This window comes from Scomber japonicus, chromosome 15 (assembly GCF_027409825.1).
Source record: "Scomber japonicus isolate fScoJap1 chromosome 15, fScoJap1.pri, whole genome shotgun sequence".
Lineage (NCBI taxonomy): Eukaryota > Metazoa > Chordata > Actinopteri > Scombriformes > Scombridae > Scomber > Scomber japonicus.
Window position 1 is genome coordinate 14,433,166 of NC_070592.1, and position 25,259 is coordinate 14,458,424.

The 25,259-nt window shown below is 38.5% G+C and overlaps 1 protein-coding gene across 1 annotated transcript in view; it reads right to left on the reverse strand.

Annotated features, from left to right (window-relative positions):
- LOC128373891 (CUB and sushi domain-containing protein 3-like) overlaps positions 1–25,259 on the reverse strand; it is a 276,110-nt gene that overhangs the window by 171,739 nt on the left and 79,112 nt on the right. The window contains exon 4 of the mRNA XM_053334086.1: positions 5,814–6,021. Coding sequence (XP_053190061.1) covers positions 5,814–6,021 — 208 coding nt within the window. The remainder of the gene's footprint in view (positions 1–5,813; positions 6,022–25,259) is intronic.

Consider the following 25,259-nt stretch of genomic DNA (forward strand, 5'->3'; position numbering starts at 1 on the left):
CGCTCTTGAGACACTTTCAAGTCTGAGTGGTACAAAAAACAATGGGAAAAAAAGTCTGCTTCAGATTAATGTATTTTATGACAAGAGATGCTTATTAGTAATGACACAGTTAACAGTCCCATCAAACAGTTCCAAAACCAAAGACATGGTTTTTATTGGCTTGAAAAATGACTGAGCATGCTCCAAAGGTGTTGTTTATTATCTTTTGTTTAAACAGCACCTGGCCAGGATTTTCATTGTGTGTGTATTATGTCAAATAAGCCTCTGGAACACACGAGTTGCAAAGTGAAATGAGACCGACAACAACAGATTCCTGACTATTCAAGCATAATTCGGTGGCGGCTGAGTGCATCCAGTGCTAAAATCAGTCACATTGCTGCAAGTTCGTTATCTAGACCATCTTAAAAACAATTTCCCTCTGATTCCTACCTGTTACTTGTTTCTGAAATTAAAAGTATTTAGTCTGCTACTTGCTTAACATTGTCATGTCTTTTCCTTCCATAATCATCATCACTCTGATAAGAGGGATAAATCAAGGCTGTTTACAGAGAAGGATGGTAGATACAGTAATGTTTACAGAGTAACAATTTGTCAACATCAGGCTCCAGGAGTTTTAATGGGGACAAAGAGGACAAAAATATGACATAATTCAACCGTACATACATGGATGTAAAACTGACACACATACGTACACATACTTACACCCAGTAATGAATGCATATTCTTACATGCAAACATACACACACTTTACACAGTCAAAGATACATATGTGAGTGTCAGTGGTTAATCTTCAACCTTTGCATCAAACCTCACTAGAAAACCATATTAACCTCCAACCAGTTTCAGCCCCTTTTAGAGCCATGAAATGGGAAATGTATCCCTGCTTGATGAAAGGCAGTCTCAGGTCCGTTTATAAGGTAAATGCTTTAAGGGACTTACTGATTGATTTGGCAAATGTACAAAGGGGTAGACCTCCAGTAATGTTCATGACGAGTCCAAAGTGATGTTGAATTAAAGCTGCTACTTTTCCGGGCTACCACTCAAAAACATATTTATTTACAAGGATAGTAAATTGAGAAAGTCAGTTATAATCAGCAATTTATGTGTTATGTGATAAATGTCCTAAATTCCCTAATAATGTTATGAACATACCCAGCAGAGACATGTGTCAACCAGTCCAGTCTGGTAAAAAACGCGGATTTACACTTTCAAGTTAAGTGCAGTGCAACTTTTTGCTAGCTGATTATCTAGCCATCCACCCAACCCACTTCTTCTTAATAAGCCAAAAAATACCTTATAAAAGGAAAGAAAGTTGTATTATATAATGTCACTTCCCTGGGAAGGAGTGGCATATCACCTGCATGCAAAACTGAACTTTGGCATATGCACTGCACGCCATTTGAAAGTCACAGCAGATATATTCTGAACATATACACAATTCAACCTAATTCCTGAAGTGCTGTACAGGCTGTGTAGGCCACTGGAGTAAACTAACATTCCTGTCATTTCCCTAGAGCCATCTGGAGATAATGTATTCTTTCCAATACAGTGCATTATTCTGCTGGAAGTGTTGAAAAAAGGCATACTGTGGCCATAAGGGGATGCATCTGAATGGCAACAATACTTAAGTGCATTCTGGTAGTGAAAAATTGCTAAATTCATAACATATCTCTTGTGCAGTCTAGTCCATGTCATAAAACATTGTTTAGACAATTACAACACCAACAATACTTTTTTCCAGAATCAGGATGTCCTGAAAGAATATTTATCCAACTCTTTGGGTATTTAGTTTTACTGATATTGATAGTGTTGTTTGATCTCTATTTTGGACGGTAGTGAAAGCATCCATTACCTTTACAATGTAGCACATTTAACTCTAGCTTTGAATAGCTGTTCTATCTACAATGCCCCTCTCAGCCTTGCATCATCTTAAAGAGGTTCAATACTTTTATTCACTGATGATCACTGATGAACACATTGTTTTCTTCCTAGGTACGAACATTTATGAAAAAGTAGTCTTGCTAAAATAGATCATATGGTTTATCAATGTGTATACCTATCATTTTTAACTAAATCACTTTTAAATGTTTATTTTCCCCTTTTAATAGGGGAAAGTATGTATTTACTTCCTTGTATATTAACTACTGTGTTTCAACTCCTCAAAGGAAAAGTCAGAAAAACTCTGACTTTAGGCAGTTAGAGTAATTACAAAAGCACTGTCAACCACCTGCTTACATTACAGGCTCTACCAGCCCACTCCGTTGCTAATGTTGTGGCAGTAAAATGGCAGATAAATTGGTTTGAGCATCACACCCCTTTGAAATGATTCATTTCACTATAAGAATTTGAACGATTTCTTCAATGGAAAGTCTAGGAAAAGCCATGCTATAATGACTATAAATAATTATTTAGCAGTCTCTATAATAGAATACAACCAGAAAATACAGGATATGTGTATGCAGTATTAAAAAAACAGAAAAAAATAGAAAAGAAATCAGCTGAGGCTAAAGTGAAAAGTATTTAGTGTGACCTCCCCTTACACTTGAGCAGTAGCAGGGACCTGGCTCTCTTAAACCTAAATGGAATGGAACCTTAATTTATAATAATAATAATAATTAATAATGAATGTTACATTTTGTGTACATAGTTCCTAGACTCATAGTGGCCTAAGACTTTGGCTCAGTACTGTATATCTGGCAGTGATAGGCTTGATCAGCCTTTTGTGACCTCATTTGACAAGGACTTGAATGTAACAAATGTTCAATTGATGTAAAAGTTCTACACTGCAGGTTTAAATAGAGTCAGTTTAGCACATTCTGGGGCAAGTTGTTAAAAAGTTTTACTACAATCTGTATGTCTAAATGTCACAGCTCTTTACTCTTTTTATTAGTATAAAACTAACCACATTATCATCTTGACTGCTGGAAAAGCAGCCAGCTCTCATCATCAGCTTGAGACACCTCAGCACAGTGAGTCCAGAGTCAATTGTTAGATTGTAATTGTTAGTGACTCACTTTTTGGGTGTACTGTTGGCTTGCATAAACAAATGTATTACCATTTTGGCCAAACGTTTCTCAAAACAATTTCATCAAATATAGTTTCATGCAGTTTTTAATAAAACATTCATGTGAATGACTGCATGTGATAAAATGTGACGAGCACATCCTGATCAGTCTTGATTTGTTTTGTACCAATACTCTCCTACCTGCACAGGCCCCAGGTACTCTTTGTCCTCTTTGAAACATAATTGCAAGTAGAAACTTATGCAGACATACACACGGGTACACGAGTGATGGCATGCACCTGTATAGAAACACTAATATATTCCTAAAAGCAATTGCCAGGCCATTATTACTTCCAAATCAATTATATACGCACATACACTAATATCCCTGACCATGATTAGATTCAAATTGGTTACAGCAACAGAGCAATGACTGATCAATACGCTAATTTACCAGCAATCAATAAACAGTCAGAGCAATAACATATTGTGAACCATGAGTGAACCATCTGAAAATGATGAGAAAATAATAGAAAAGCGCAAAACAGAGCTAAAAGGCTAAATGGCATGGATCAGTTCATTCCGCTATAAAATACAAGGCCTGTGCCAGAAGGAATATACATGAATGTATACCTACATACACACAAACACACACACACACACACACACACACACATACACACACACACACACCATACTTTATATTTTGTCAGAAAAAACTGCAAAACATCCAGAACAAGGGATTAAAAACTCTACTTTATTTCTGTAATAATGTTTTCTTTGTATTACCTGTTCTTACTTGAGTTCTAACGTATTTCATTACCTGTTCTAAGTTTTTTATTACTGTACTCCAAGTGTAGTTAAATTGTTCCATAAACTTAGAAGGTACGTGACTGCAGGAACTTTCCAGAAATGCCGGATAGAAATGTCCGCAAAATCCTTCTCTTTTAAATGGTAAATGGACTGCATTTATAACGCCTTTCTAGTCTTCCAACAACTCAAAGTGCTTTTACACTACAAGCCACATTGACCCATTCACACACACTCACATACAAATGGTGGCAAGCTGGTGCAGCCATTAGGAGCAATTTGGGGTGCCCAAGGACACTTTGACATGTGGACTGGAGCAGCAAATAAACTACAGATCTTCCGATTTGTGGACAACCAGCGCTACCTCATGAGCAATAGCTAATTTTTAAAAATATAGAACAGACATCGAACAGAAAGAACCGCTTACGTTAGTGGGCAAGGGGCGGGGTTATTGAGACCAACCACAACAAACAAGACCACGCAGTGGTGAATTGAATTATCCCTTGAACATTTGACTGATGGTGAAATTCATACACATTTGGGTTGTGGTGGAGATGTCTTGCTAGCAAGTTAGCTTTAGTTACTATACTTAGCTATGATAGCTTCCAAGTTAATGCTGGCTTTCATTTACTGTCTTCAAAATATAACATTCAACTTTAAAAGTGAAATATGAATGTGAAAAACAGTAGCTAACTGTTAACTGCTAACTGGCCAAATTAAAATTACTTTCATTTTTCATTACATTAGATAGTCAATAAAGCAGGAATAATGAGAGCTTTTTATTATCTGAATTCACACAGAGACCAATGAGTACAAGGCCTGTGCGTGTGTTTCACATTATGACAATAAGTTACTGCATTTTAATGTCAATATGATTCCATTGTATACAAATTAAGATATGATTTTACCTAGAAATTCAACATACCTGACACAAACTCCATTTTCGGTGACTAGATACCAGTTGTTTATGCAAATTGCAGTGATCTATTTTCTTTTTCTTTAGCTTTTGGCACAGATAGTCCTGATTTCTTGTTTAATCTATTTCTACAGTCAATTGCACAACAGCTCTTTCCCATTCTATATGTCTTTCTTTATGTTTTCGTGGACATTCAGACTTTCTGCCACTCAGTGTGAGTAACTGCAATACTTCTGCCTGAAGACACCAGCCTATATCTGGACTGCTCGCATGCCACATGTTAGTTTTTTGATCACCTATAACTGCGACAAATGTTACCAGTGATGTCAGTATATGACACAAAACTTCAGCCCAAACACAGTGGGCCTCCATCATACCACTTTCCAAATACAGTGTCCTGCTACATACAATGGGTTCTAAATGCTCTAATATTAGACACATTAACAGATGATTTGATATTTCACCTACTTACTTTTATGCTGTAGAATAATGGATGTTCACAAAATACCCCCCTATTTACTGCTGCCGTGCTGGTTTACTACTGCGGTAACCGCAACAGATGAAACAAGGAACATCTGTACAGTGTATTTCATAAAACGTCAGCCAAAGCACACTGAGCCCTCATTATACCACTGACAGCATTGTCCTGCTACATACAATGGGCTGTAAAAGGCTCTAATCTTAAACACATTAATAGTAGATTAGATATTTCAACTTTAGCCTACTTACCTTGGTGCTACAGAATAATGGATGTTCACAAAATACATTTTTAATAATCGGGCTATCTGATCTGAACCTTGCCAACCATCCCTAGAATTTTATTCTATGATAATTTTGTATTTTTCATTTTCACCATCTGACTAAATGTATGCCTCCTACAACTGGAGATGTGTGCCCTTCTGCAATTTAACACTGAACTGTGACTTATCCCTCATTTGCAATTCAGAGATGTGAAACCTAAAATACAAAATGTGACACAAGACACATGGACAGTTTTGCCACTTCCATATTATCACATTGCTCAACAGCACAATACCCAGGACTGACACACATAAGACTGAATGAATAAATAGGGTAACTCACCAAATGGTTGGTGGTTCAGATCCCTCTACTTCCAGGTAGTCATATTTCTCCTCTGTCTGGAAGTCTGTAAAGATGACAGAGATGGTGTCTCCAGGTTCGGCCAATAGGATCCAAGTACAGTCGGCCTGGTTACCATAGTTGCCGGGGTAACCGGGACTGGTCACCACCCCACTGCCGCCCCTCACAGTGCCCCCACATGTGTCCTCAGCTGTCAATCAAATCAGAGTGACAAATAGAAAACCTGGGTTAGGGAGAGGAGGAGGGACTGAGGGGCGGACTTTTTTTGATTATTTTTTTTGCTTTTGGTTAAATTTCCATAGCTATATAAGTTGGGGGGAATTTATTTTCCAAATTAGCAAGTAAGATCTGATTCTTAATAGTACTACCATTACTTCTCATCCACTTTGAATGCAGGTCAGCCAGCCCGCCTCCCCACCTCTCTCTCCCTATATGAGGTGATTTTTTAAGTCACCTTAATTTAAGTATATATACAGGTACATTCTTTGCTCTTAACTCTTAACGTTATTCTGTAGCTTGAATGTTAGCAATGAGTGACTTTCTTACGATATAAATTATAAATTGTCAAGTCATACTAGCTAGTCATATTGTGAAAATATGGAGTTCTTACTTCACTCTTCAGATATTAAGTAGTAAAAAATAGTATCCCAGTGGTAATGATAATCTTTTCTCTGTCATTAAGTCAGTTGATTTTGCTGAATGATATTGTCTTTTAGTTAGAATCAAAGGTGAGGTTTAGGGGTTAGGCTGCAGTTCCTGTCACACTCAGAGCTGCTGTCCTCTCCTCCAATAAAAAAACTTGAGTTTTCCTCCAATCACAGAGCTCCGCTCTCGTCTCCTCCAATCACCACCAAGGAATTTTAGATTTGACTGTGTCCCAATTGCCTGGTTTAGTGTCAGTCTATCAATTAATCCTCAATTAGTTTGGAACATATAGACCAGATGTGATGATAATTTGTCTTTTTGTTCCTTATTGTTGATCACATCTGATTGATAGCGTTGTTCTTAATTGATAGTAGTACTGATTACTGTATAACAGATAAAGACACATGGATTGCGCTGTGCACACGGCATAAATTATACACATATAATTTATACAGGTACACTCACAGAGAAAAAACATACTACATTGGACCTTGTTGTATCACTGGGACTTTGGTTGTTGTTGTTTTTTTAAGAAGACTGTGCTCAATTTACTTTTTTCAAAATACTGTTTGATTAGATAGCTGTTTTAATACAAGATTTAACGTATTTAGATATATCCTTTTTTTTAATGGAAATGCAAAGCAATTTGAGCACAGCCATGTATCAACTGCCCCAGCGATTAAAGATACAATGTTGAACCTTTTATTCTGAGAGCGTACAACTCCAACTGTAAACATGTTATAAATTATACCTGTATAATTTATAGTTATACATAAAAGAGGCAATACTGTATGTAACACACTCTTACAGCAGACATGTATTTTCCTACACACCAGTGAGTGCAATTTGAGATGAAACGTGATTTACATCATTCTACAACACACCATGTGTTGATATCATCAGCATTCATTGAGGACAGAGAAACACTATGGGTGTTTTCTCCTAAACTGCACTCACTGATAAACTGAAAAAGACACATCCTTTGTAAGAGTGTCAGCAGGCACTGTCAGGTATACATGCACATCCAGGCAGTGCTGCCTTGGGATGCATGTACAGATGACAGAGATAAGGTAGGGACCAAGCCAGACTCCACCCACAGGAGGGGTTAAGAGAATAACTGTGGTCCAAGAGTCACATCAAGCAAAAGACGATAACCAATAAAAATGAATAGAGACATTTGCAAAAGATATTAGAAATCGGACAAAACCGAGTGCACTGAGTAGAGACAGGAAATATATAGAGCCTAACAGGGAAACATAAATAGAAAGGAACAAACAGAGACAAACAGAACTACAGTGAAACAAAAAAAGAGAAACAGATTGAAATAGGAAAACGGTTGGTGCAAACTGTGTCAAATACAAAACAAGAAACGGGATGAAACAAAAGCAGTGGTTTGAAATGAAGTTTAAGATAGACCAAGATGTTCTTTTTTCAATATATCAATTGAGTGTGAAGTTAGGAACAATACGCTTGTCACTTTTTTGTCTCATTAGGAATGTTGCTTGTGTCAAAATGCATTGACAAAAGCAGGTGTTCAACACTTGAGATGAAAAATGAGTTGTGCATTATCCCAAACTACAGGCATTGATGTATTGGAAAATTAAGCAGGGAAAAGCATTGTTTATTCATTCGCACAAACAGATTCATGTAAGCTTCTGAGTTAGTCTGACAAACAGACAGGCAGGCGGGCAGGCAGGCAGGCAGACAGGCACTGACAGACAGCCAATTCAGTTTTCCAACAAGGCATTCATTCCCTAGCTAGACAGTGAAGGAGATTTGTCTAAATCACTCAACACCCAGAATCAGCACCTGCTGAGACCCTATCACATTTGAAGGAGAGTATGATACAGTAGTCTGCACATATCTATGTATGTATGTATGGATGTATGTATGTGTGTGTGTGTGTGTGTGTGTGTGTGTGTGTGTGTGTGTGTGTGTGTGTGTGTGTGTGTGTGTGTGTGTGTGTGTGTGTGTGTGTGTGTCCACACCATGGGAGACAGAGCTGCTTGCAGTATGACAGCTGTCACAGGTTTATCACAACAACAGGATGTCCACAAGCACTGATGGACATGCACCTGCGCACGCACGCACGCACACATACACACACACACACGCACACACACACACACACACACACACACACACACACACACACACACACACACACACAGACCTCTTCTAGCCCTCTGGTTTATGTGCCTGTGACAGTTGACAGATAGCTAGAAAGGCCTCAAGGTGCACTGACGTGTGGCTCTTATTAAAGAGGAGGAAATTAACTTGTAAAATAAAAAAGGATTAATAAACAAGTTAGCAGTACTCATATGTGCAGTGGAGCTTTGGTGTATTTGACATTATGATATTGCAACATTAAGGGCCTCCAGCAATCACGTTTAGAGGAAGAAGATTTTGATGTATACATGGAGAAAAACCTAAAAGTCATGTATGGACTGTGTTAATTTTAGTTGACACATGATGCAATTAAGATCGTCACTAAGTCTGTTGTGTGTCATCTAGTAATGGCGGGGCTGTGCAGAGACCGCGTTCAGGAGCAGCTGCTCTAATAAAAAGTGACATTTGTTGCGTGTTCACAGGGGGAGGGGGAGAAGTCCAGATACCTATATCCAACAGTGATTGCCTTCTGTTAAATGTGTGTGCATCAGACATGACATGGAACCAGTCAGCTTTCCATGTTGCACCTGCTAATTTTGGATAAAGCTCCCTCCTGCTCCATCAATCATGATGGGACATCTCGTGTGACAGTGTTAAATATTACTGAGTGCACCTCTACAGATTTCTGCTGCCATCAGTTGCCTTTCCTTTACAGCTGCAGTTTATTATGAAATAAATATGCCACATGCAGAACAAAAAGATTTTATCTTTCAGAAGCTGATTGCAGTTTGTTTTATATTATTTCTTGTCTTTAATAAATCAAACAGCTTGCCTTTTAACTCTATATAATAGATTATCTTAATTTGTAATCGTACATCTGAGTTGAAGAATGGAATTTCTTTGCATACAAGTCTGATCAGCTTATAGCCGAAATCTTTAAATCCAATAAGCATTTAAATTAATCTGTATCTGACAACAAAGGAGCACCGAGGTCACTGCAGCTACATCCAATCCATTAAAAGGAGCTTGCTTGAAAATGAGATGCATAATAATTACTTTAAAATTTATTACACAATGATTGTTAAGGAAGATACATAAATAACTGTGGTTGCCTTTTAAAGCAGACACGCTCATGCTGCATTTAGTAAATAAAAACATGTTCAAACTATTGTGTAATGGATTATCGCTATCTCAAAATGGCATAATTCCAGTTTTTTATGTTTTTTCTTCTAATCCTATTTTTTTAAACAGTGGTCCGCATCTCGATTTGGGTGCCTTCTTAAAGTTAGAAATGTATATTAAGATTATTTAAAATTGCTCCTTGTAAAGTGAAAGTTTGGCCTGTACTGCAGATCTCACTGAGAATAAACACCCAACACTACATGGTCCTCTTGGTTACAAATATCATATGTACCACTGCTTTGCTTTGATTTAGGGTTGTGTGCTACTTCTTGAGATATAGAAAAAGACAAAAATGCAGAGAACAGGGTCTTAGTTGCTTTTCATTATAATTCTTGGGGTATTACACATGACATGACACCTTTTTGGGCTACTTTATGTCTTTTTCAAACACTTGCATTATGAGATGGATAACAAGCCCATGTTATACTTGATATATTACATGTAAAAAAAACACCCCAGAAAACAAACAAACAAACAAAGTAAAGAAAAGCCGATAAATGAGCATAATAGGGAGTTCTTCTTTATCAGATCAGTCTTGCTACTACAATTCATCATGGGGGCCAACTTGAGTAAATCTTATTGGTAAGTGAAGGCATTGTTATCCAGCTGCACTGATCTGCAAAGTTCCGTTCTCTGCTTTTTATTTTCAGACGGCATGGCTCTGGAAACCTGGGGAGGCTGAACTCATGCTCATGCCCCAGCGCACTGACCCACAGGAGGAGGGAAAATGTGTGTGGAGGAGGGCCCTACAGTATGTGTGTTAGTTTGAGTGTGACTCTGTGTGTGTGTTTGTTTGAGGAAGAGAGAGGGAAAGAAAGTGGCAGTGTTGGCCATGTTGTTTAATTTCTTCTCACATCAGTGAGCTAGTGTTGCCCTTTTCTTTGCCTTTCCGTCCCCCGCTTACTCTTTAGTTGTTGTTGTACCACCACCTCTGTATTCTTTCCTACTGGCCTCTCCTCACTGTGCCCCTCCTCCTCTCTTTTCTGCATCTTTTCTGCAATATCATTTTTTATAGTACACTACACTACTACCTACACTCCTCCCACCTTTTTTCTCCTTATCCTCACCTCCCTCCCTCTGTTCTCCCCTTTATACTTACTTTACTCTTCCTCATACATCCTTGCCTCTCACACTTCCACTCTCCTTCCTCATCATTCCCTTTCCAAACTGTTCACATCTCACCATCCCTTGCTCCTTCTCTCCCATGGCCTGGGGTGCTTTGATCACTCATTCATCCCCACTTCCCCACTGTGCTGTCATCAATATCGCAGTCATCTGAGGATTCCTTCTTTATCCTTCTGTGGCTCGCTGTGTCTTTCTTTAAGATCTTAAATTCCCTGCATTTCACTCTCCGTCTCTCTCTCTCTCCCTCTCCGCTGATTGATTTTATGTTTAATGGCTTTTCTGGCCTCATCTCTTTTCTCTTCCCCCTTTTCCACTTGCTGTTTCTTTCCCCTCTTCCCTTCCTCCTATCCCGTAACTCCATCTCTTTTCTGCATCACTTTGATAGGCAGATCACTATCACTAGCAGATTCTCTCTCTCTCTCTCTCTCTCTCTCTCTCTCTCTCTCTCTCTCTCTCTCTCTCTCTCTCTCTCTCTCTCTCTCTCTCTCTCTCTCTCTCTCTCTCTCTCTCTCTCTCTCTCTCTCTCTCTCTCTCTCTCTCTCTCTCCCTCCCCCCTCCCCCCCCCCCCCCCCCCCTCTCACACGCGCATACACACACATACACACCAACTTCAATCACAGAAGACCCAGTGTGCTGTCAGCCTCTAAGGATTATAGGCCATCTACATCATCCTCTCCTCTCCTCTGTCTTCTGGCTGCATCCATCCATCCCTTCTGCTCTCTTATCTACATCCACCCACCCATCCATCAACCTCTTGCCCCCCATATGCTGTAAAGCTGAATATATATAGCTACCTCTCTTTCTCCCTCATCACTCCCTTCATACCTTTCTCACCTCCATTTACCTGCCATGAATGACTGAACAGACAGTAGTATGATTTTTAAACATGTGCACCCCACTGATTCTGCATCCGTTTTTGATGCATTTCAATGTATTTATTTCAGTAAGTCACCGGACACTAATCTGACTTTCTGAGCAGCTGCATATGTATGTGTGTGTGAGTGTGTGTGATTTACACTTGTGGTCTCAATGTCACTTTCACCATCCAGTCATGCCAGGATGCATTCAGTGACAGTTCTGGATGCATAAAAATCAGATATTGCAGACAGATTCATCAGATCTCTAAAGCTAGTAATGGAATTGGTTGCAATGTGATCATAATCCAAGTCGGTTTTTGGATGCGGTCCAGTCACAATGTGCACAGAAGCAATATAAAAGAAAGACGCAGGTTGGGAAAATCCAGAAATGTGATTGCAACTCATACAATCTGATTTTAAGTATCTGGTTTTGAAGAGGTTACGTTAAAATGATACAAACTACATTAGAAGGTAATTGTGCTGTACAGGTTTAAAAACTTACTTGTGCCCTTTTTTGGACGTACACACAAGAGATTATAAAAGTTACTAACTCAAATTTCTAGTGACCCAGGCATCTGTTCCATCCATGAAATGCGTGTATGTATAATGGCCTGTTTTAATTAGTTTTAATTAGTCTGTCCATTTGCTCCATAGGTTTTTATTTCTTTTACTTCCCTAAGGAGAAAGGCTGAGATGCTTTACCTTTGGTCCTGAACTGTGTGTAATGGGATTCTTCAAGCGCAGGCTGCAGCTCTTTGAATCACAAATGAAACAAATCCACCTTCAGAACTTTTAGAGAAGATGTCTGACTAAATCTTGTTGTACAGGAAATTATTTTTCAGTTGATTTAGTATTGTGTATGGAAAATGATGCATCAGAAGATCAGTGTTTGCACCATCTGGACTTGTAAAATGGCCTCATATTCATTGGCTGCTATTTGACCATGCAGCAAACATGTGGACTAAAGGCATCTTTCATTTTGCCATCTGAATGCAGAAAGAAATTGTGATATATGAGGTACAGTCTTGCATGTACAGATTTATCCACCTCACAACCAAAAAGTGCTACAGTGTCATTTCAGACGTATCATAAATACCAGCTTTGTGAAACTGATGATTTGATGACATTTTTAAAGCTGTGGGGTTTGGGGGGGGTTACATTTATCCTTTTTAGGTTATATGTATTCCTGCCTGCGAGTTTCAACTTGTGACCACTGTTTGTTGATGCAGGAGCCTTGTCATGTCTGGAGACTGCTCCCCTTCAAGTATGCAGGTATCAACTGTTTTGTGTCCTCAAAGATCTGCTGCCACATTTTCATTAAAGTGATGACTGTCACACCATATTCAAAGCAAATACCCACATTCAACTGTATATGGTTCATCTGTGTTGCTGCTTTTGCAAAAGTGATTTAGTAACTTCAAATTCAGCCCCTTTTAATGTGGCATTCCCATTACTTTTGCTTTCACTTATATATCGCTATCATATTTTTCTATCCCTTTTCTAAACCTTGTTTGAAACATATTGGTTGCAATCCTTGCCAGCATTACACTTTAGACTAACAGCCATAATGTTTAGGGCATACACACACACACACACACACACACACACACACACACGCACAACTAGTAACCACACTGACCTTCAGCTCCTCCCACCATCTGTCTACAAATCAAAGAACAGATGCTGTCTGCCAGTCAACTAACAGCCTGACATTTAGACCAATTAGGGCAGAAGAGTAATATAACGTTAGATCACCAGAAAGAGACAAAGTGGGACTGCATTGACTGACAGATTGCTTTCATGATCATTATTCTTAAAATAGCCTTTGACCCTGTGTAACTAAATTATATTTAGTTTGCTGGTAAAAGATGTAGTGAGATACATTTGACACTCATTATACTGTGATTATTCTCTTCCTAAGATTTATACCATTTGAACCCTACTATGACCTCATTTAACTAATGTCAGAGTGTATAAATGCCTCAGCTAGTGCATAATGTATATTTCGCTAAGCAAGACAATCATTTTAAAGTTATACTGGCTTCAAAGGACAGGATCATTTCCCTAGAAGTGGTGCATATTCAGTGTCTTGTTCAGGGATACTTCAGCAGTATAGATCCTCTGGTCATAGAGTAGTGGTTATCATCACTGAACCACCATGCCCCAACAAAAAGAAAGTACAAATTACTGTAAAATATGGTACTAGATAAGAGGAGAGGAGGAGAAGAAAGAGGTTAGAAACTTTAAACTAAATGACAAATCAAATGAAAAGAAACAAGAGGTACAGAAATATGGGGGGATTGAGGATAAACAAAAAACAAAACAAAAATAGCAGTAAGACTCTCTCCATCTCTCTCGCTGTCTGAATCCAGGGAAGTATTGAGATGGATGAGCCGTTTTCTCATTTGGCCATTTAACAGAGTTTCTGAATTATCAACCGTAACGACAAACTCTTGAAGTTGTGATTTATAAGTATTACCTCTTTCACCCTCTTCTTCTCCCTCTCTTTTATCCTCTGATAGCAGATGTGTCTGAGAGGGTCTATTGATGTGCAGGTTTGACAGTGTGCGTGTGTGTGCTCACCTGTGTTCGTCCCTGGTTTTGTGTATGTGTCTACCTATTTGAATGTGCTTTCATCTGTGTGTGTGTGTGTGTGTTTGTGGAGGGAATGGGGAGGGGAGGGGGTGTGAGAGAGAGACCCTAGGTGTCGATGAGTGTTAAATGTCATTCCTGACATCTTAAACAAATAGCTGCATACTGAGAGTTTAACGCATCGCAGCCCTGACGAAATACATTCCACTCTTGTCTCTATTCTCGACAGTCATATTCACTTTTCCTCTCCTGTCCTTCTTTTCTCATCGATCCTTCTCTTTCCTGTGTGGCCTCTGAGGGCACACACAAGTACATTTTCCTAATTAGCTACCTACATAAAGATCAGTTGACAGATTCAAAATCATAATGTGTTGAAAAAGCAAACAGCACCAACTACGCTAGTGAATATAGTACTCTTGAATGTGATTGGATTTTTAAAACTAAGCTGGTAGCCGAACAGGTGATGCATCAATAAACCAGTGATATAGAAGCATGACCAGTGTTCTGTCTGAACTAATGTATTCAATCTACATATGTGACACTCCCTCACTTACACACTATTTAACTGATTGATGGTCCAAAAGTATGTATCTAGGAAACCAGATATTGTTTTGCATAATGGAGGAAATACATTCAACATATCATTAAGCCTCAGGGATTATATAGTGGAGGACATACAGTATATTTTGGAGAAAAACACTAAATGCAAATGTAACTTTGTTGGTTTACATAAATAATCCAGAGTGCCTTTAACTTCCTGTATGTGTGATGAACAAAGATACCTAAGTTAATTGATGTATTAAACTACATGTAGAAGGGGACAGACATAAAATGAAATATAGATGACATGCTATGAAAAGTGATGTGTCTTTCTCAATAGGGGATTATTATATTACTGTCACCAAGTATAGTCACAGTAATAAGGTACTGTCACAAAGAATTTGATAGCCAAATGCCACATGTCTCTTGTGATGACAATCTCTCAAAAATGCTTATGAGACAAAAGTTAAAATGGCCATTTCCAAATAGTTCCTGACAGGCCATCTATAGTCTGTGCAGAATTGAAATGGCGATAGCATTATGTCCTGACAAAGATCAACCTCCGTCGTAAAGTGAGACCAGTATGCTAGTCTATATCTAATTGACATTTAGACCTATGCAATCAATATATAGACAGAGACATGCTGATCAATATCAGTAAGAAAAAGTCATCACATGTAACGTTGATCACATGTACAAACCGCTTCACTCCCTCTCAATGTGTACAGATGACCCTTTTTGCTTTCCATAATCAATACTTAGGTATGAAAATGCAGATCAGTTCAACACGTTATATGCCACAAGAGATCAGCAGGACAAAGGTGTCTACATATGCATCTTGTCTTGCTTTCAATAATGCCAAACTGTGCATGGATAGCAAACTAAAGTGAGATTGTTAGTCATGAAAACTGATCATTTAATCTACGCGCTTCTGCTTCCACCATCAAAATTGGTATAAAATATTTATAATGTCTCTGTCTGTGTGTGTGTGTGTGTGTGTGTGTGTGTGTGTGTGTGTGTGTGTGTGTGTGTGTGTGTGTGTGTGTGTGTGTGCATATATAAAGTCTATATTTACTTTAATCTATCCACTTCTTTAAAATGACACAAACTAAATGTGGTAATTATTAAGGCAAATTACCATGTAAAGGTGTATTATTTATATACAAGGTAGTGTGACTCCATCTGTATGAACTCAAAAATGTCAAAAGACTACATTATGAAAGAAATAGATAGTAATTGGTCAAATGGTTCTGTTACTGAGAATTTGCATTTGAACAAGCTTTCTGTTGCAAGAATGACAACCTGTGAGGTATATAACAGGAAGAAGGGACAAACAGTGATCAGAAGAGATAAAAAGTGATAGAAAGGAAAGACAAGTAGCAAAGAGGGAAGTATATGATGACTTTAAGACTTTCATCCAATCAGTTTTTCATTGGTGACAATACAAAGTAGCTGAATGAGAGTGACAGCAAAACAAAGAGATGTCTGTATTTGTGATGTGACTGTGATGATGGTGATGTCTATGCTTTTAACTGTATTTATGGGTTTTTTGAAATTTAAAGTGATATTTTAAACTTCAGTTTACCTCATGAATACATTTTATTCAACCTGACCTATGAGAAAGACAAAATAACACATACAATTATACTTTTTTTATTCTTTCTCTAAAATTGGAATAGACAGAATGTTTTTAACAACTTGTAAACAACCTATACAGTGTCATCAATACTGACATTGACATGAGGTCAGAGAGAGTCTGTATTACGAATGACATTCAAGAATTGCATCTAATGTATTTCTACATAGATGAAGGTCCAATGCTCCCATCTATCCCCATTACTCCTTACTGTTAACAGCAGCAACTATACAGACCCATCCATACAGATTCATTAAGTTGCAATTTGGGGCCCCATGTTAACTATCTATAGCGCATGGAGTGAAGTGTGTGGCGCAAGTGCGTTTGGGGCGGATCCAAATCCACTTTTGCTATTTTAATGGCGGAAAAATGGTCACTGCGCCAGGCGCAGTAAAATATGCACCAGTGACTTTAGACCTGTTTTTTTTGGTCAGTAGCACAATCGCTTTCCTCTGCCTCAAAATAGCAACGCGCCTGACCACACCTCATTTTGAGACCAACACGCCCATAGGCGCACAGACTGGTGTAAGTGCATTTGCTACTTAAACAACGTGGGTGCAGGGTGAGAAAATGACAACTGCGCCAGGGGAAACTAACAAAGACACATGCGCCACACCCGCCATCCACTGTGCGCCGACCGCAAGATGGGGCCTGTGGTATCTATCATCCAGCTGTCATAAAATTCTGATGACTACTAATAAAGATATGTGTGAGAGAGCCAGAGAGAGAGAGGGAGAGAGAGATAGAGAGAGGAAGGGCAAGAGAGAGATGTTAGCTGAGAGAAAGACAGATGACAGACAACACAGAGATGATGACAGATGATTTAATGAAGAACTGACTTGGCTGGAAGGAAATAAAACCAATTAGAAGACACAACAGAAACATGGAGAGAGGGAGAGAAAGATGTGGAAATAAAGGAATGAGGAGGAAGATGCATGAATATTGGATAGAGATTGATCAAGCCAGCGATTGAGAGGATTAGTGAGCAGAATGGAGACATAAGAAGAAAGATAGATAAATATGAATACAGGTAAAGAGTAACACCAAAGACAGAGGCAGAGAGATGCAGATAGACAAAAGTGTGATGCAGACAGAGACAGTCAAGGAGAAAGATAGCATTGCAAGAAAGATCTATGGATAGAACGCTTTAAAGATAAGAATTTCAGATTATATCACTTTGAAAAAGAGAGAGTTTTATGATGTGTGCATGAGGTGAGGGAGGAGGTGGAAGCTCATAGGGATTGAGAGTAAAATGTCTTTCAAGGCCAGAAAGAACTGAAAGAAATCCTCCAAACACAGACATTTTGCCAGCGCTTATTTTGCTAAGAAGTTAGTTTTTGGGTAGGGTTTGAATTTAGGAATAATGATTTAATTAAGCAAAGTTTATCATAGTGAACACAAGTGCAACAATAACATGAAAAAAATGGGAAAGAGCACACGAAATGGAAAGCAGAGGGATTAAGTGAAATTGTGCGTTTGTCTGTCTGCGCAGGCCTCTGAGCTTGTGTGTATCTGGCTGATACTCAAACAGTATTCTGAACTCCTCACTGCTTGTGGTTCTGTCTCAATCTGTCTCTCTTGAATGTTCAATGGAATTATTTTTACTTCTGCTCTTCACCCTCTCAGTTTCAGACCATTCTTTTTGTCGTAACACAGTGTGGTTATGCACATGAATGTTGCATGCACAGCACAGCCCTGTTGAATGATCGTATACAAATGAAGTCATCTTCCTCTGTCTTCTTTTCTACTTTACATCTTATTCTGTGTCTGTCTCCATCTCTCTCTTTTCTTTTTTTCCCACTCGTACCTCTTCCAGGAAAGGTCCATTTCAAGCATTTAAATACTCAGAGAATAAAGAAAAATCTGCTGGGTGTCTGTATATATGTGTGTGTGTGCGTGTGTGTGCACATACGTGGTCTGTGTGAGCATGTGCATCCGTGCATGTCTGTTGATGGGAAGCATGCATTTGTGAATGTCTGTGAGTTAGTGTGTGTTTGAATTATTTATGAAGCTAAAGTGCTCTTCTGGGACAAATGCAATGCAACACGATTCTACTATCTTATTCACAACATGTCTATCTATGTTTAAAACATGCAACGCCTGAAGAGATTTCAAAGCTGAAGTTTTCAAAGCCTAAAAGTGGACATTGTGTAATCCCTTTTAATAATATAGAGTTAATCCTTAAAACAATGTTCACATGTCCATTTCATATGTCTATAAGCTTGTTAGACAGTAGTTATACAGCCTACTGAACTGTGTACAGAATCATGTATCTTACCCTGGCAAGTACATTATAGAATCATCTGATATTGTCACAGTCTGTTTAATATTCCAGAACTGTCATATGATTCTCAATCCGTGGCAAAATTGTTTAACATAATGTAACCTTCAAGTAAGGTTTCAATCCCAGAAAGAGGCAACAGTCCAAAGGGATGTGTATTGAAGGTAGTATGGGTATAATGTCACATTGCAACAGTTGTATGTCAATATCTGGATTTGGCTATAACATCTCTTCCAGTATATTATACACTTACAGCCCAATTCACAGCAAGTTATCAAGTACAGCTGGTGAGTTAAAAGCAAATTATGTGTACTGCATTCCTACGCAGACACCCAAGGCCGTAGCCAGGATTTTTCAAATACTGAGGTCAAAATGAAGACCACAACTTATATATCAGCTTTCTTGCTATGCATTTCTCAGTCATGCTCACTCTTGTGGTCCAGTTCTTTCTTATCACTTCCAATTTTGCAACTTAAATCAACTCCTATTTCAGTATTCTACAACTTCCATGGTTGTATATTTAAAAATGATAACGGCAATATATTATTTTCTTTGTTTGTTCTTAAAATGTGGACTGGAGAACAGCCTGCTGGGAAAGGGAGAAAAGGGCTCATCCAACGAATGAACAGTTTGCAAAATCGGGTCAAGTCCAGTTTACAAATGTCGGCAACATATTTCTGGTGATTTTCAAGTTGCAGTTCACATCTACTGCAGCGAATATTTTTTCTGGAAGTGAGCACTATATAACTGCGACTTAAAAATCTCCAGTAATATGCTGTGTATATTTGTGAATTTGTGACGAATCTGCTGACAGAAGCGCAACACAGCTGGAGCTGTTCGGTAAGGAAACCAGTTGAATTGGAAACCAGTTGGGACATAACATCATTCCGCTGCTGGCTGTAGCCAACTACTTTCGTTTTGACATGGCAGCGGTATCTGCAAGTAGGTGTCGAAACTTCATGACCTCGGTGTCCTCAATGGTAGCTACGGCCATGCAGACACCCATGTAGTATAGATGGAACTGTATGCGTGTCTACTGTCTGCATCCACAGCTGAGCGTTTAGGACACTGGTTGTTACCTGGAGGTCAGGGTTGGGGTTGAGATAAATCTTAAGGGTCATGACATGATTAATGGGATAGTAGAGAAAATGAAGTAATTACAGATTAATTACATTAATTTTAAAATTTTTAATATTTTCTTTTGAAATACTGTATTGTTGTATCTCCCTAGGCTCAAATATTTATTCACACCAAACCATCTAAGTAGAGAAAATGATGATGGAATCAGTGACTTAGCAATACCTAAACATGAAGGGGGGTGAATGAATAGAAACAGGAAACAATAAAAGCCTGAGAAAAGCTGTGCTAGAGTATTTTTGTGACTGTAATTGTGATTATGTTCGATAGTGTCTTTATTTTATAAACACAGATAGTTGTATTTGTATGTTAAATATTGTATGTGTGTGTGTGTGTGTGTGTGTGTATGTGTATGTGATAAAGGGTGTGTATCTCTGAGTCATGCATAGGTGAACGACCTGATTGCCTGCTACATTGTGAATGAACCACTCATGCATATTGACTACTGATAGACATACCAAAACCCAATTGAGTGTGTATGTGTGTGTGTGTGTGTGTGTGTGTGTGTGTGTGTGTGTGTGTGTGTGTGTGTGTGTGTGTGTGTGTGTGCGTGTGTGTGTGCATGTGTGTAAACCTGATTGTCTTATCTCTGTGTTTGTATGTGTACGTGCATCAATGTGCATGTTTTTGTGTAAAAGAGCATGTATGTCCACACATACTACACACATATGTCTCTATCTGTATCTTGTTGTACATGGGTGTTCAGTGTTTGTTTTCAAATAGCATTTAAAATACATATATGCCTAGTTTAATGAAGTGGTTGTCCTGAAGCTACACTAAACAAGCAAATCATGCATGCCTAGTAGCATCTCTTTAGGGACTGTGTGTCTGTGTATTTGTGTAAACGTGTGTGTTTGCTGTGTGTTGCTGGTGCATGAAAATGAATATAAATGACTGAATTCATGTCAGTATGGTGTAGTGTGATATTTAAACTATTTTCATTCAACGGTGGAAGGCAACCACAGCAAGAATATGATCTTGACAGCTTAAGACAATGCAACAATTCAGAGTTGTTGTAGTGGTAATTTAAATACTGTTCCCTTGGGAGCCACAAAATTGTCTAATTGTGACACTGGAAGAACCATTTACATAATTTAACATAGAACATTAAAAGCTCAATATTTACAATGTGTTGTTCATCATGGTACTGTGTATAAACTGTGAGCTTTGCAACCGGCTCAGCCTTCAGAATTGTGGCAAATGTACTGTCAAAACTCAAATCCCCCTCACTAGTAGGAGTACTTTAAAAGAATAAAAAGAGAAGCTGTTCTTTATGTCAGTACTGTAAGTCATAAAAAGTGTAGACCTGAAAACTGCATGCAACTTTTTTGGGAAACTACATTCTAACACATCTCATGTCTCTGAACCCACTGAGGGTTGGATCTTTTTCTTATGCCTTCAATGTAAAAAGTAGAACTTTTGAATAACTCTGCAGATTAAGATGTTAGAAATTCAGCACTACAGGTGTAGGATAGTTAAAATTCTATAATTCCACAGTACCTACGCTTTCATCTTTATCGGAAGACGTGCACTGTTTTTAACACTTGCTCCGCTGTCTCTCTGGCTGTCTGTCTTTCTGTCATCTCTCTATCTGCAAGACAACTTCATCTTGACTATCCAATGTATCCCACTGAATGCATGTCCTCCTTCTATCTGCATTATATCTATAGCATGTATGTAATGCAAACTTTTGTCTCTGGTCTTTTCCATGTGTCTCCTTTTCTCCATCTCTGTCGGCTACAGAATCTCTTTATGCTAAAACTATATTATGCATGCAGATAGAACGCCTAAACAGCAGTCTCCGTGGTAACCCAAAACACATCCATCATCATCACCATGACAACCAGGGATAGAGCTGTCAATCAGCACTGTCCCAAGAGAACCTAGGATAAGCCTATACACCCACATATTCAACAAATAAATATAAAAAAACACACCCACATCTGCACACATGTACACAAATGATGCACACACACACAACCACATACATACAGACACAGACAAGGCACACATCCACACACAGAAAACTATGTTGTCTAGGTTATTTACCATCACACTCCATCAGCTGTGAGATTACACAACTTTTTGCACACACTCTGTCACACACACAGACACTGGAGTTGGGCAAGGCCAGATCCATCATAAACTGACATACAGCAGGTTGGTGCACAAGGGCCCTTTGCCACGAGGGGGCTCATGAACAGATGGCTTAAAAACACAACAAGCCAACTCCTTTGATTATGTCTTTTGGGGCATATTTTATGCCTTTATTATAAAGTGACAGGTGAGATATGACAGGAAACGAGGGGAATTAAGAAACAGGGAATGACAGGCAACAAGCATCTTCTGCTGGAATTGAACCATGAACCCTACGTTTATGTGGGATGTGTCTTAACCAGCAGGTTAACTTACACGCGGTGAGCCAACTTCTTCAAGGTTTGTTCACAGGGACTTCATCACTTCCTAAATCATTCAAATATCAAAATGTTCAGTTCTTTATGATCAGTACCGCTATCATTCAGAATGTTATAACTTTTTAATACTAATACTAATTTAGTACTGTTTATATCATTTTTTAAAGTATTAAATAATATAATGGAAAGACTCTGAGGAAGTATTCATGCTTTATGGACAGCTGCCATATGTGGAAATACTTAACATGATAAAACATGGTACCAATAGTGTCACCATGTGGTCAGTTATTATGTATTATACTTTTTGGCTAATAACCCATGAATGAAGTGTGGGAAAACAATATTTGCACAGTGTGTTCCTTTGATAAAGACTGATACAGGCCACATCTACTTGCAACTAGAAAAATGTTCTGCTATTTTGTATTTTTTTCTTCTTTTGGCACATATTTCATCTAATCTTCACAAAACTTGGTATATACCATACTTAGATGACCCAGAACAAATCTTATTTTTGGGTATCACTTATCATTTGTATTTGGTTACCAAGCGTTTTATGGCATGGACTGATGCTCTTCAATGCTAAATTGAATACAATCATATTTGGGAATGTTGTACGTACAGTCACATTGCAGAAGTGTGTAACATTTCATACAATTATTGGTACACAAGTTCTTCTGAGAAAGTGCATGACATACTGAATCAGGTGCAGTGACAGCTAAAAGCTTCTTGCTGTCACAAGCATTTTCTTCAGAAAATGGAAATATTCAAGTTGATTTAGATTGAGTTATTACCTAGCCTAGGTAAAATGACAACTGGTTGTATAATGAATTTACTCTGATCCAGACCCTGCTTCTCTGTTTTGTGATGTACTCTCAACAAAATGCCTACAAATGCAAACTTTTGCCATGAACGTCGACAGCTCCCTTCCTGTCACTCATGCTTCCTCTCTGGAGTAGAAGACTAACAAAGTTCTCAATTTTTTCCGATTCCTCTCAGTTCCTCACAGACATAACCTGGTCATAACCCCTCCCCCCTCTCCTTCGCTCACTCTATCTCTCTGCATCTCTCTCTCCCTCTTGCTTTCTCACCATCCTTCCCTCTCTCTCAGATTAAACTGTCTATCCTGCTGTCCCCTTGAAATCCCCTGTTACACACCACCCCAGGCTGTGTGTGTGCATGTGTATAAGCCAGACATGCTAGCTGAGCATTAACCTGTCAAAGTATTGAGAGACAGGGGAAAAGGAGAGCAGAGAAGAGAAATAGAGCGAGGGGGAGTGACAGAGATAGAGAGAGAGAAAAAGACACAGGGAGTTGGGTGGGTCAGCAGACCCAGAACTCCACACGATGCTAGTTAGTGGAGGTGGTTCTGTTCCCATGGTAACATTTTCTCGACTGGATCTATACCGCATATACTGTCTGGCTGTTACACAAACTTGTGTGTATCCAAGTATGTATCCAAACAGAGCTTTTAGAAGAACATGAATTGACAAAATGATGTGTATTTGTATATATTTATGTATTATATGTGGAATTATGTGTGTTTTGCCTTGCCAGTACTTTGAGACAAACATAGCTTTCAGAGTGCTGGCGGAAAAATATAATGTTATTATCAAAGTAAGATGTATAATCAGCCTGCTCCTGAAAACACTGCTGACACCTACATATTTATAATATTTGATCATAAACTGTTTTGTAGACCCTGTGGATCATGAAACTCAACATACCCACACCTGTAACAATTAGATGGAACTAAAATTGCATAATGTACACACATAAATCAACACTGTGACTTCTCCTACTATTCAAGAAAAGAACATTTATTCAATTAATATTGCAATTATTCAATTAACACAGAATACTACCAGTCCTACAGTACTGTGACCAACAATCATAATAACTGTGTAGTATGTCATGTTTCTGTACAGCTTTGACAAAGCTCTCCCTATGTGACAATGCAATTACAAAATGTATATGTATATACACTAGTTTCTTTTTGTTCATGGCAGCCATGGATATTGTCATGTATTGTCCATATAAACGTCTGTTTCGCTTGTCGGCCATGTGTATCTTATAAATGTGTTAAAGCAAGCATGACCAATCTTCACTCTTTTAATTACCTCCTATCAATGTATGACGTACATATACAAAGGTTACACATAAACACACTCATATACTCATAGCACACACACACACAGTCTATGCATTTGCTAACATATAAAGGTACCTAAACCAGGACTCTTACACAGTTGCATAAACAGCTAGATTAAAATACAAATCCATAATGCAGGACCTAACACAATAGCGGGGAGAAGGGCAACAACAAAGCATGCATAAGGAGACCGTTTATGCATGTGTGCAACATTCAAATAACAATAGCCGTTTGTGGTTGACCATTATAACAAACAGTGCAGCTGCAGCAGAAAAGCAAATTAAGGCACATGACCAACACTCCAGTGGTCAAAAGCAACATGAGGAGCTTATTGAATAAAATGAGATGTGCTGTATGAAATAAATTGTTGGAATACACAGGCACTGTGGCACACATGTTGGCAAAGAAAATGTAGGTGCCATAGCAGTAGCAGAGTCAAGTACTGGCCACCCTAGTGGATAATATAAAAGGGTTCAAAATGTGCTGAGGTTTGAGTGTTGCTTTAATAGACCAATAAAGTCTAACAAAGGACAATTTTTGAAACAGCAGATTGTCAGAATGGGCCTGGCCAGAGGTAAACTGCTTTTTTTCTTACATTCTTCCGAGAGGAGGTTCTCTGATGGAGGCCAGGTAATAGCTGATGACCCTGTCCAATCAGATATATCATTCACAAAATCCCTAAGGAAACTGTGTCCCAGAAAACAGCTAGAGCATTTTGCTGGTATCAAATACAAAGATTGCACTGGTCTGGTCCGAAGTTA